This window comes from Antechinus flavipes, chromosome 1, assembly GCF_016432865.1.
Source record: "Antechinus flavipes isolate AdamAnt ecotype Samford, QLD, Australia chromosome 1, AdamAnt_v2, whole genome shotgun sequence".
In the NCBI taxonomy this organism is placed as follows: domain Eukaryota; kingdom Metazoa; phylum Chordata; class Mammalia; order Dasyuromorphia; family Dasyuridae; genus Antechinus; species Antechinus flavipes.
In genome coordinates, this window is record NC_067398.1 from 13,800,347 (window position 1) to 13,813,705 (window position 13,359).

At 46.6% G+C, this 13,359-nt stretch overlaps 1 protein-coding gene across 3 annotated transcripts in view; it reads right to left on the minus strand.

The window, feature by feature from the left end:
• The window catches only part of TTC21A (tetratricopeptide repeat domain 21A), a 40,786-nt gene extending 27,535 nt beyond the window's left edge, over positions 1-13,251 (minus strand). For all 3 annotated transcript variants that reach the window (XM_051979310.1, XM_051979301.1, XM_051979290.1), the window contains exons 1-6: positions 12,794-13,251; positions 10,122-10,251; positions 6,670-6,780; positions 2,712-2,878; positions 2,229-2,351; positions 1,535-1,692 (exon numbers count right to left, since the gene is read on the minus strand). In XM_051979310.1, the coding sequence (XP_051835270.1) occupies positions 1,535-1,692; positions 2,229-2,351; positions 2,712-2,878; positions 6,670-6,780; positions 10,122-10,251; positions 12,794-12,820 (716 nt within the window). In that variant the 5' untranslated portion in view covers positions 12,821-13,251. The remainder of the gene's footprint in view (positions 1-1,534; positions 1,693-2,228; positions 2,352-2,711; positions 2,879-6,669; positions 6,781-10,121; positions 10,252-12,793) is intronic.
• Positions 13,252-13,359: the final 108 nt, after the last annotated feature.

The window sequence follows — 13,359 nt, forward strand, 5'->3', positions numbered from 1 at the left end:
TGTCTATGTCGATGTCTATGTCTATATCCATATCCATATCTGTGTCTATGTCCATGTTTATGTCTATGTCTGTATCCATATCCACTTTCACATCTACGTCCACATCTATGTCTATGTCGATGTCTATGTCTATATCCATATCCATATCCGCGTCTATGTCTATGTCTATATCCATATCCATATCTGTGTCTATGTCCATGTTTATGTCTATGTCTGTATCCATATCCACTTTCACATCTACGTCCACGTCTATGTCTATGTCTATGTCTATATCCATGTCTATGTCCACATTCACATCCACGTCCACATCTATATTTATGTCTATATTCATATTCATATTCATGTCCACGTCCACATCTATATTTATGTCTATATTCATATTCACATTCACGTCCACGTCTATGTCTATGTCGATGTCTATGTCTATATCCATATCCATATCCGCGTCTATGTCTATGTCTATATCCATATCTATGTCTATGTCTATGTCGATGTCTATGTCTATGTCTGTATCCATATCCACTTTCACATCTACGTCCACGTCTATGTCTATGTCTATGTCTATATCCATGTCTATGTCCACATTCACATCCACGTCCACATCTATATTTATGTCTATATTCATATTCATATTCATGTCCACGTCCACATCTATATTTATGTCTATATTCATATTCACATTCACGTCCACGTCTATGTCGATGTCTATGTCTATATCCATATCCATATCCGCGTCTATGTCTATGTCTATATCCATATCCATATCTGTGTCTATGTCCATGTTTATGTCTATGTCTGTATCCATATCCACTTTCACATCTACGTCCACGTCTATGTCTATGTCTATGTCTATATCCATGTCTATGTCCACATTCACATCCACGTCCACATCTATATTTATGTCTATATTCATATTCATATTCATGTCCACGTCCACATCTATATTTATGTCTATATTCATATTCACATTCACGTCCACGTCCACTTCTATGTCTATGTCTATAACTATGTCCATGTCCATGTCTATGTCTATGTCTATATCTATATCCATATTTACGTCCATGTCCACGTCCATGTCCACATCTATGTCTATATCCATATCCATATCTATGTCTATGTCTATATTCATATCCATGTCCATGTCCATGTCCATGTCTATGTCTATGTCTATATCCATATCCATATTTACGTCCATGTCCACGTCCATGTCCATGTCCACATCTATGTCTATATCCATATCCATGTCTATGTCTATGTCTATGTCTATGTCTATGTCTATGTCTATGTCTATATCCATGTCCATGTCCATGTTCACATCCATGTCCATGTCTATGTATATATCTATATCTATGTCTATGTCTATCTCTATATCCATATCTATGTCCATGTCCATGTCCACATCCATGTCCACATCTATATCTATATCCATATCCATATCTATGTCTGTGTCTATATCTATCTATCTATATGGGGAGAGAGAAAGAGAGAGAGAGAGCATCCCTAAACTACAGCCACTTGGGATTTCTTCCCTTACCGGTTTCCTGTTTCAACAGTTTGCTCCCAGTCCTGCTGGGCCAAAAAGAGTCTCATCTTCAGAATGAATGCTGGGATGAAGTTAAAATATGTAACTGTAATTTGATTAACAACTTCCAGTGCGCCCGAGTAATTCTGTTGCATCATGAAATAGTTTGCCTGTGGAGAAAGGTGCAGAGAGAACCCTTAGCTCAGGCGCCCACGGATTCAGGCCAGATGAAGTCTGCAGGCGAGAGTGGGGTGGGGGGGCAGCTGTGGGATCTGTCTGCACCCTCAGCGAAGATCCGGACACTTTGCCTAGAACATCCCAGCCCAAGGCCGGCCCCGCAGGACTGCTTCTGGCCTCTGTGCCTTGGTGACCTTCCCCTCTGGGAGCTCTGTCACCAGGTGAGGGCCTGGGGAGGCTCCGGGGTGTGGCTAAGGGGAGCTGCGAGCTTGAGACCTTCCACCCAGGGAGGATCTTCCAGCTTTGGGGCTTGGTCTTTACACAAAGGGAGGAGGCCCAGGAGAGCCTGCAAGGCCCTGTGTCTCATCAAGGGAAGATGGCCAATTCAGGATGGGGAACTTCGATGTAACTGAGACCAGCCATCCTTAGGGGCCCCCCTCTGCTCAGGAGGGAACAGAGGCCTATGGAGGGTGAGATCCTGCCGGGAGGAAGGGGGCCAAGAACCCGGACATGCTGGACCTGCTCCTACCTTCCCCATCAGGCCCAACACGTCCTTAGTGTCGCGAATCCCCTGGTCGAAGTACTTGATCGACTTCTTGACGTTGTGCTGTTTGTCAGATGTAAAGTCCACCCATCCTCGGAGCACATAGCCCTGGAAGAGGGAAACGGGGAGGGGGGGCTTTCAGAGAGCTTGCCGCACGCTGCTGGTTCTCTGAGTGACTTCCAGGGCGGCTGCCTCGGTGCTGGGATGCTGGCACTAGAAGGTCCTCCTAGCACCTCACATCCCCCCCCCCCCACCTAGAGCTTCCCGGAGGCTGCCCTGCCCCTCGTGCACTGTCCTGGTTGCCTTTTAAATCTGGAGCGCCTCCCCAAGCTCTATGAACCCAGATTCCATCCCTGTCCCCCTCCCCCCTCCCCCCATGCCTTTGGCCATGGAGTATGCTGTCCGTGGTGCTCGTGTTGGCTTGTGGGGGTTCTTCCCACAAGCTGCCGTTGGGGGCCCTGACCTCACCTCTCTGGATCCGCTGGACACCTTGAGCATTCGGTCCACGTACTCTTTGGCTTTTTCATTTTTACCCATCAGCCAAAGAAATATCCCCGCGTAATACAAGGCATTCACGCCAGCAGATTTCCGGGTTTCCTTGAGACAATTTTCAAGTTCTGAAATGGCCTCTCGATCTGTGCCCCGGGAAGAAAGCCAGATTGAGGAAGAGTTAGGACATGGGTGGGATCTTATTTTAGCAGAGCCTAAGGAAAGCTTTATTAAAAAAAAAAAAAATAAACAAGATGGCGGAGCAGTTGGGTGGTGCAGTGGCTAGAGTACTGGCTCCCGAGTCTGGAAGACCTGAATTTAAATCTAGCCTCAGACACTACCTAGCTGAGTGATTCTGGGCAACATCCTGACTGCCTCCAAAAATAAATTAAAATAAAACGAACCAAATGGTGATTTCAGGAATCTAGGGGGCTCCAGGTATGGAACTTCCTCTCTCTAAGTGCAGGTGAACCCTTTCCTACAGTTCAGCGTCTGTGAGAATTGTGGAGGCTCTAAGAGCAGAAGGCCTGTGGAGGCCAGAGCAGCCCCCAAAACCACTTCTGCTCAGAAACCCACCTTTCTTTTTTTTTTTTTTTAAATAATTTTTTATTGATAGAACGCATGCCAGGGTAATTTTTTACAGCATTATCCCTTGCATTCATTTCTGTTCCGATTTTTCCCCTCCCTCCCTCCACCCCTTCCCCCAGATGGCAAGAGTCCTTTACATATTGAATGGGTTGCAGTATATCCTAGATACAATATATGTGTGCAGAACCGAACAGTTTTCTTGTTGCACAGGGAGAATTGAATTCAGAAGGTAGAAATAACCCGGGAGGAAAAACATAAATGCAAGCAGTTTATATTCATTTCCAGTGTTCTTTCTCTGTGTGTAGCTGCTTCTGTCCATCTTTGATCAATTAAGGCTCTCTTTGTCGAAGAGATCCACTTCCATCAGAATACATCCTCAAACAGTATCGTTGTTGAGGTATATAATGATCTCCTGGTTCTGCTCATTTCACTCAGCATCAGTTCATGTAAGTCTCGCCAGTCCTCTCTGTATTCATCCTGCTGGTCATTTCTTACAGAACAATAATGTTCCATAACGCAGAAACCCACCTTTCGCCAAAGGGAAAAGCCATTGTGAATTCCCGCAGGCTGAACCCCAATATCCGGTGTCCACCTCCATCTTGTCATTTGGTGTTGAACCCCAAACAATAGGGACCGTGCCCCCGGCCACAACCGTGGTGCCCGCCTCAGTGCCGTCACCCGCATGATACTCGGCAGCCACGTGAGCCCAAGGACATGAGGCAGCCCTCCAAGCATGCTGCCCCAAGGGGGTTAGGTAGGAAGCTCTTGGAAAGTGGACCGCTTTCCCGCCCCCAACAGACCCAGGTGATGGCCACGAAATACTCCTAAAGGCGGCTTCCCTGTGCCCCTGCAGACTGGCCCTGACGACAGATAGGGAGTCCCAGCCGGCACCTCCCGGGGCGTGGGGGACCAGGATCCTCCGCTTTCCGCCTGCCTCCCTGAGTCTCTGCTGCTTTACCCAACTATCAGAGGCCTTTAGGAGCCGCAGGATCCCGGGGCCAGGGCTTGGTGCTGGAAGGGACCCTGGAGCCTGTGCGTTCCTTCTCTGGGTCAGGCAGCTGGTCAGCGAGGAGACAGAGCTCTGGGCCCGGAGGCAGGGAGACCCGCGTTCAGATCTGCCCTCAGTGACTAGCGCCGTGACCCTGGGCTAGTCACTTTGTCTTGTGCTGTCTATTTCCTCATCTGTAAAAGGAGGATACTAACAGGACCTCCCTCACAGAGTTGTTGAAGGACTAGAATAACATTTGTGGAGCACAGAGCACGACGCTTAGCTCGGAGTAGGTGCTTAATAAGGGCCTTCTTCCTCCTCTTTCCCCTTTAGTTTAGAGGTGAAGGTCATTTTAGGTTTGGGGAAAATGATGCCTCCGCCCAGGGAAGGTGGAGAATTCTGGGAATATTTACAGCTCACTCTGTGACAGACTGATTGATGGCTGGTGGTTGTTCCCCTGGAGATTCAGCGCTTGTTTCCCCAGCCAGGGTCATAGCTTTTGGGGAGCACATGGAAGGGGGCACTGAGGCAGAATGTGGAGGTTGAGCTCAGGAGGTCTCCTGGGGTGCCCCTCTAGGGCAAACACCCAGGAGCCTGAGCCAAATGGTTAACTTGGGGAAGAACACAGGAGTCAGTCATTATAGGGATGGTCAGTGGTAGGGAAAGCTATCTGGAAATGGAAAAGGCAGCGAGCTCCCTGCCCTGGGAGGCTCTGAGAAGGGAGCCAGGCTTCAGGGAGGGCATCATGGCTCTGATAGGCTGTCCACAGAAGAGATGTCTGGCCTCTTCTAAATATACCCCCCCCAATAGCTTTAATTAGACTAGTCAATCAATCATTGAGCATTTATTAAGCACCTACTGTGTGCTAGGTAGGGGCCACCAGATGGCAGAGTGGACAGAGCACTGGAATTGGGGTCAGGAGAACTCAGCTCAAAATCAGCTTCAGACACTACTAGCTGTGTGACTCTGGGCAAGTCACTTAATCCTGATCGCCTCAGTTTCCTCATCTGTGAAATGAACTGGAGAAGGGTACGGCAAACCGGTGCAGCCTGGCTGCCAATAAAACCCCAAATGGTGATGCGAAGAGTTGGACACGACTTTGGGACAAGTTTGGGAGAGGGGGCACGAACGGCTGGGGGATGGGCGACAGTTAATTGCAGGAAGTGACCCTTGGGCTGCACAGAATGGAGGAAGGGAGAAACAGCAATAAGAATAAGCAACCGGCTGAGGGGACACCAAGCTCTCACTTTCTGCAGATAATATTGTGGTGTACTACGGGAACCCAGAGAGTTGAATAAAAAACTGACTGAAACAGTGAATAATTTTGGCAAAGTTGTAGCAAGGACATGAGGCTTAAATCATCCGGGTTTCTGAATGTTACCAACAAACACCAGCAGGAAGATAATCTCTCTCTCTTTCTCTCTCTCTCTCTCTCTCTCTCTCTCTCTCTCTCTCTCTCTCTCTCTCTCTCTCTCTCTTGCTCTCGCTCTCTCTCTCTCTCTCTTTTTTTTTTTTTTGCTAAGGCAATTGGGGTTAAGTGACTTGCCCAGGGTCACACAGCCAGGAAGCGTTAAGCATCTGAGACAAAATTCAAACTCAGGTTCTCCTGACTTCAGGGCTAATGCTCTATCCACTGTGCCACCTAATCTCTACCGACAATAAAAAATGCTTGGGAGTTTACCTACAACACACAGAGGAACTACAAGACTACAATGACAAAATGCTTTTCATGCAAATAAAGGCAGATCTAAGTGCAGAAATGTGAATTGTACCTGGTAAGTCTGAGTCGATATAATACAAAGGACAATACAACCTAAATTAATTTACCTCTTCAGCGGTACGCTCGTCAAACTACCAATGGACAACTTTACAGAGTCAGAAAAAATAATAACAAAATTCTCCTGGAAGAATAGAAGGTCAAGAATATCAAGAGAATCAATGAAAAAAAATGAGAAGGAAGAAGCCCCAGCAGTACCTGCTTTGGAACTATACCATGAAGCTATAATTATCAAAACAAATGGTCCTGGGGAAGAAAGAGATTACTCTGTGGGATAGATTAGGCGCTCAATATACAGAGGCAAATGAACACAGTGATCCTGTCACTGGATAACTTGAAGATCGCAGGTATTGGGGGGGGGGGGGGGGAAGCTCACTTTTCCAGGAATAAAACAGAAAAATGATCTGGCAGAAATTAGATATAGACACAAGTCTCACACTATATCCCAAGATGCACTCCATTGGTCCATGACTGAGACATACATTGACAGCATAAATAAGCAGGAAGCCAAGAACCTTGACTGGGGCCCTAGAGCCTCAGCCTTTAACCCTGGACCAGGGGAGAGGGTGGCGGGTCTCACTTACCGATGGTCTCACAGCGCTTGTGGGCATAAATGAGGGCCATTATGGAGCACAGGGAGACGTCCGGGTGACTCCTGAGAGTCTCGAGCTCGCCGATGGCATCCTGGATGTGTTCTGCAGAGACATTTCAGATCATTGACTCTCACTGATATTTTAAACCCAAATGCAGAAAACTATTGCAGTGAAGAGAGGAAGAAATGGGCCCCCAGAAGGATGGCGAATACGCCAGATATACCAGATACCCGGCACAAAGTGGACAATAAATAAATAAATGCTCACTGATTGCTGCGAAACCTTTATTCTTACTGCCCCCAATCTCTATTCCATACCAGCGCCCAATAATCTTCCTATATTAATTATTCAAATGAGTTTTATCAATTCCTTTTGTTTTGACGCCAATCATTTCTGGGTATGTCCACCCTCACCCAGCTTCCTTTATGGCCATTAAAGACCATTAAGCAAAGCATTTACACTACAGTAACTAGTGTGGGTATCATCCTCCCCCTCTACTTGAGGGAAGGGTTATCTATTTTATTATTGGTTCTCAGCAACTATCACTGATTTTTCAGTGGCTCAGACAATCAGCTTCTTCTTAGTCACCTTTCCGTTATGATTGTGGGCATTGTGAATGCTCTAGTCACCCCTATCAGTTCATACAAATCCTCCCACTTTCTCTGAATCACTACATCTTTGTTTTCCACAATATCTCATTTTATTTCTGTGCTGAAGCTTTTCTTGGTGATTTCCCAACAGAGGAGACGACACTTTATTTCCAGGTATTTGTGACCATGAAAGTGTGCTCCTTATTGGACTTATTTTCAACCTCTTTGGGATATATGTGCTGAGCTGTGGAACTGCTCAGTCAGAGATTATGAATAGTTTGCTCACTTTGTTCACTTAAATCCAAGTGGATCAGATTGCAACTCCACCAACAGGGTATGAGTATACTTTTTTTTTTTTTTCCTACAGTCCTTATACTCTGATCTTTTCCATTTGGGAGGCTCTTTTTGATCATTTTCAGATCTGAGGTGATATCTCATATAGTTTCAATCTGCATTTCTTTGTTACTGATTTGGGACATGTTTTCCAACAGCTGCTGGCAGAAAAACAGCAGAGAAAGCCAAGACTGGTCTGGTTTGCAAATCACAAATTTGTATGGAACTTGCTTGATATTCTTTTTTTATTATTATTTTATTTTTTAATGTAATTTTTTGATTATAGCTTTTTATTTACAAGATATATGCATGGGTAATTTTTCAGCACCGACCCTTGCAAAACCTTCCATTCCAATTTTTCCCCTTCCTCCCCCACAGATGGCAGGTAGTCCCATACATGTTAAATATGTTAAAGTATATCTTAAATACAATATATGTATACATATTTATACATTTGTCTTGCTGCACAAGAAAAATCAGATTTAGAAAGAAGGTAAAAATCACCTGGGAAGGAAAACAAAAATCTTGCTTGACATTCTTAACCAAAGCTAGGAAAAGATTCTCCAGCAGAATTTAGTGAATGGGCTCAATGTCAATGAGTGGCTCTGAGCCTTCTACAGAGAGGTCATCAGAACCAGCTGTGGGCCAGGCTCTTTGTTAAGGATCCAGGCTGGAACGGATCATAAAATAAACACTGCTCTGTCGCAGGGCCTTACATCTTAGAGAGCAATGTGACAAAGGATTTCTGGCTTGGCTCCTTCCTCTCTGGCAGCTGCCGCACTCCGCTCATCCCCTGCCAGATCTTTTGCTCTTCCCTCTCCAAGAAAGAGTCACCGTCTCTTTGCAGAGCACTGGTGGGTGGGGGCAGTGTGCGGGAAGATCATGGATGGGGCCGCTGCGTCCCTGCAGCTAAGGGACATCCCCAGGCCGCTCATCACTCCTTCAGGACCGGGAGGGCTGTTCCTCACGCTGAAAGGCCTCTCGAGGCCTCACAGTAACCAGCAGCCCCTTGCTGCCCACTTCTAGCCCCTTCCTGAAGGATTGAGGGCACAAACCTATCCAGGTTGCAGCTCCTGGATGGGGCCGGGCCCAGGTCTTGGGGATGGGTGACGGGTGGCTTTCCAGGCAAAACAACCGCCCACTGCCACAGGCTGGGGGTGCCGGGTCCACAAGCTATGTCGGCATAATTTGCACATTCTCTCTGGCTGTAGTGTCTAGGGGTCAAAAACGCCAACCCCCATCCCAGGACTGCCATGATTCCGTGCTAAGTTCGCTCCTGTCCCATTTCAAAGCAAGTGTGTACGTGAAAGTAACATATTCATGTTTGTATTCATGCACGCAAATGCACATCTGTATATACATGAACACTGTATACCCAGGAACGCTGCATTTTATCTCGATGTAGTATAGGATACCTAGATAGGCACACATATGCATTTACATATATCCTCTTGCTTGTACAGGGCTATATGCAGGTTGCCTTTTCTGTTAAGACTGAAGACAGTCCCTTGGGGACAGGGAGAGTTTGGGCCTTTCTGGCTATTCTCAGCACATAGCACAGTGCCTGGCACAAAGGAGGTGCTTAATAAATGCTTGCTGATTTGACTTTGTTTCTTTTTTTTCCCGAGACAATTGGGGTTAAGTGACTTGCCCAGGGTCATACAACTAGGAAGTATTAAGTAGCTGAGGCAAGATTTGCACTCAGGTCCTCCTGACTTCACTGTTATCACCTAGCTGCCCTTTGACTTGATGTTTCTAAAACAATTTCTTCCTCTCTGTGGCTTATGTAGTTCATGTTTTCCTTGGTTAGAAAAAAGACTATGTCATTCTTAATTCTCTTCCCCATTTGTAAAGGTTCTTTCCTCCCTCTGTGTTCTCTCTCCCTCTTGTTCCCTCCTCTCTCTCTCTCTTTCTCTCTCTCTCAATATATTTTCATTATGATAGTGGGCATTATGAATGCTCTAATCACCCCTATCAGTTCATACAAATCCTCCCACTTTCTCTGAATCACTACATCTTTGTTTTTTTTTATTTGTACTTATTTTATATTTTCAAAGATTTTATCCATTCTTTTTGTAATGCAGTTTGGTCGTTGTGTTTTGCCAGATTACCTTCTAGATTATAAGACCTTGACAATACAATAGTAGTGACTCCATTACCTATCTTTATTATCAGAGACAATGTTTTATCTACACATTAGTAGATACTTGATAAATGTTTCTGAAAGACTGATAGAATCTTGGAATTAGAAGAGACCTTAACGATGACACAAACATGCTATTTGGCAAATGATCATCTAGTTTCTACTTGAAAAAAACAAAAAAAAACAAAAAACCTTCCATGAAGCACAGTACCCCTCAAGGTAACCCATTTATTTGTTGATGGGTTTAAAAATTAGAAATTTCTTTATATAACTCCTTTTTTTTTTCTTTTTTCTTTTTCTGTTGTGTGCATTGCCTTGGCTGTCACTCCATACCCAGTCCCCAGATAGCCAGGCCCAGGCCTTCGCTCATTCATTACCTTCTCGCAGCAATCCATACGCCTTGAAGAACTGCAGAATGGAATCATTGCTGAATTTCTCCAGGCCTTCCGTAGCCGCATTCTGCACATGTCGGAAGTATTTTTCTTGACAGTAATAGATTATTCCGGCCTAATGGAGAGAAAAACCTTTTGAGTTACCACAGTAGCTGGTGGAAATACTCTAAAATAGCAACAACACGGAAATCATTTTGCACATTTAACTAGTGGTGATGATTCGACAAATTACTTCGTGGGAATCGTATGTCATTGCCGGGTCAACCGCACTGTTGGTAGTACCTCAACACTTCAATGGAACATGCCCCAAAGAGATCCAAGAAAGTGGAAGAAAACGCATGTGTAAAAACACATTGAAGGTAGCTCTTTTTAAGGGAGCAAAGACTTGGCAATGTATAGGGTGGGAGGAATGGCTAGACGAGTTATGGTGGATGAATATAACGGAAAAGCACTGTGTTGTAAGAAATGAGGAAATGGTTTCAGAGAAACCCGTGCAGATGTGGACGAACTGAGCAGAGTACAATGAGCAGAGCAATGATCATCACAAGGCAAACAACTTTAAAGAACTTAAGAAGAGGGGCAGCTAGGTGGGGGCAGTGGATAGAACACCAGCCCTCAAGTCAGGAGGACCCGAGTTCCAATTTGACCTTAGACACTTAATACTTCCTGGCTGTGTGACTTGGGCAAGTCACTTAACCTCAATTGCCTCAGGGAAAAAAAAAAACAACTTAAGAAGCAATGACCAAAGAACAACCATGGTTTCCAAAGAACCCATGATGAAAGCTATTACTCACCTTATGAGAAGTGACAGTTATAGGGTATGGATTGAGACAGTTTTGGACATGGTCCAGTTGGAAATTTTTCTTGACTATGAAGAATTTTTTATAAGGGTTTCCCCCTCCATCCCCATTTTTTTCAGAGAAAAAAAAAATGGAGTTTTATTATTGAAGAGAAAATTAAAACTTGAAAAGTCCTTCAGTAGATTCGTGACCTTGATGGGCACGTTCCTTCTATCAGGCAGATTATAAACCATTCCTGCCTTTCTTCCAGAGAGATTTTTTTAAAAAACAAGTGATCAGCTTTGGTACTCCACGCCCTCCTCAGCAACCCTCCGCTGAGCCTCCCCTCTGATGGGAGGACAAGCACAAAACTCCTCCCGATTCTTCGTTTTCCACCCATTGCTCTGCTTGGCCACAACACAATTTCTTCCCCGTCTCCTTCCACTTTTTGGCTTCCTTTCAGTATTGTCTGTCTCCGTTAAACTGTAAGCTCTTTGAGGGCAGGGACCAATTCTTTGTTTTTCTCTTATTTGTATACCTGGTGCTCAGCACCGTGTCTGGCACATCTGTCATTCAGCCATTCCAGTCACGCCCACCATTTTGGGGCCACATTTAGGGTTTTCTTGGCAAGGATACCAGAGTCGTTTTCCATTTCCTTCTCCCGTGAATTACCCAGGATCACCCAGCTAGTAAGTGTCTGAGGCCAGCTTGGAACTCTGGTCTTCCTGATTCCAGACCCTGCACACTCTCATCGCCTAGTTTGCCCATACGCTTGGTATATAGTAGGCGCTTAACAAATGTTTATTGGCTAATCTTATTAAGAATTGAGAATCTATTCCACCCTTGATATTTTTATATAAAAATACAAAAGTCAGCCAGTCCTTGACCCCAAGGAGCTGACATTCTATTTGGGGAATATAATGCATAATAGAGGGTTGGCCAAGTAGGGAAATAATCAGGGATGTTGCTGCAATGCCATTGTTGCAGCTTTTCCAGAAGCAATAGGGTTATTGCATGAGTTTAATAACAGTCTTCAATTCTGAGACCTGGGACAGGGAGGAAATGAAAGTCTCTTTAAAAAGCATTTAATTTCTAATAGGTGCAAGGCACTGGATAAACAAACACATCCCCTGAAGTAGTCCCTGTGTCCAGGGAGCTTTCCCCACTACTGGCCGTCCCTCACTCTCCACTAGCTACGGAAAGGCCATCTGGGCAAGGCTGGGGGCCTTGGGGGGAGTAAGCGAACAGAGGAGCACGGGGGAGGCTTTCATCACTTTGGGAAGCCAGCAAAGCACCGGGCCTCTCGCGAGTGGCTGCTGCGTGGACCACTGGGTACGAGGATGACCAGGGTCTGGATCCCTGGACCCCGATTTAAGCCATAAGGGATAACAGAGCCCTGCCAGGGATGGCGTATACCTAGGACAGGATGCAGTCTTGCAAAGTGAACCAAAAGGCTTTACACTGACAAGGAAGGAGGAACATGCTCTGCTCAGACATGGCGGGGGAAGGAAGAAGAGTGGGGGAGATAAGGAAAAGTTAGAGGCAAAATGCAGAACAGGAAGCAGTGCTGAAGCTCAGCCTCGGATACCCGGGACAGGAATGCACCAAGTCCTGGCAAAGAGCGGGAGCTGGAGAGGTTTTAGTACCCAGGAGCCCGTGGGGCTTGACCAGTGCCCCGCAGCCTTGGTGGGATCTACTCCAAACTCCAGGGGGATCTGTCTCCGGATAGGTCACCTCCCGCAGAAGCAGCACGCCAGGGTGCAGGAGATCACTGCTTACTAAGGGTGCCCTGGCTAGCGGACGTAGCCAGGGACCCCTGACCTCTGACCCAACCCCCCTCTCCACCCCTCTTTCCATACTTCTCTCTCCCCCACCCACCAAGAGGGACGAGTCATTGCTGCTCATCTTGGGGCTGGGGGCCCGGAGGCCGTCTGGGAAGATCAGGCTCTGAAGGCAGCAGCAGGAGAGCCAGACTTGGGTTAGGAGGCCCCCGAAGGATCAAGGCTGGGAGGCCCAGGATTGGGGTCAAAGGACTCACGGGGTCAGGGGCCAAAGGGTCAGACTCAAGAATTGGGGAGGGAGCTGCTCGGGGCAAGGACAAAGCAGGAGCTGGAAGCAAGGGGTCAAGGGCAAGGTCGGAGAGGAGCCGGGGCCGGGGCTGGAGTCAAGGGCGGGCACAAGACCAGGATCAGGGCGGGAGTTAGGCAAGGACGAGGCAAGGGTCAAGGGCCGGGGTCGATCGGATCGGGCAGGGTCCGTCAGGCTCCAAGTTGGGACCGGGATCCAAGCTCCCGCGCGGGGAAGCTCGGCGCCTCGCGACTGTCAGAGGATTCTGAGGCGTCCTTAGCAACGCTAGCGTCGCCCTGGCAACGGAACACGTTCCCTGGGCGGAGCTTCGGGCGCCTGGCGGAGTAATCCATCCCAGATAGATCGATGCAGTAGGC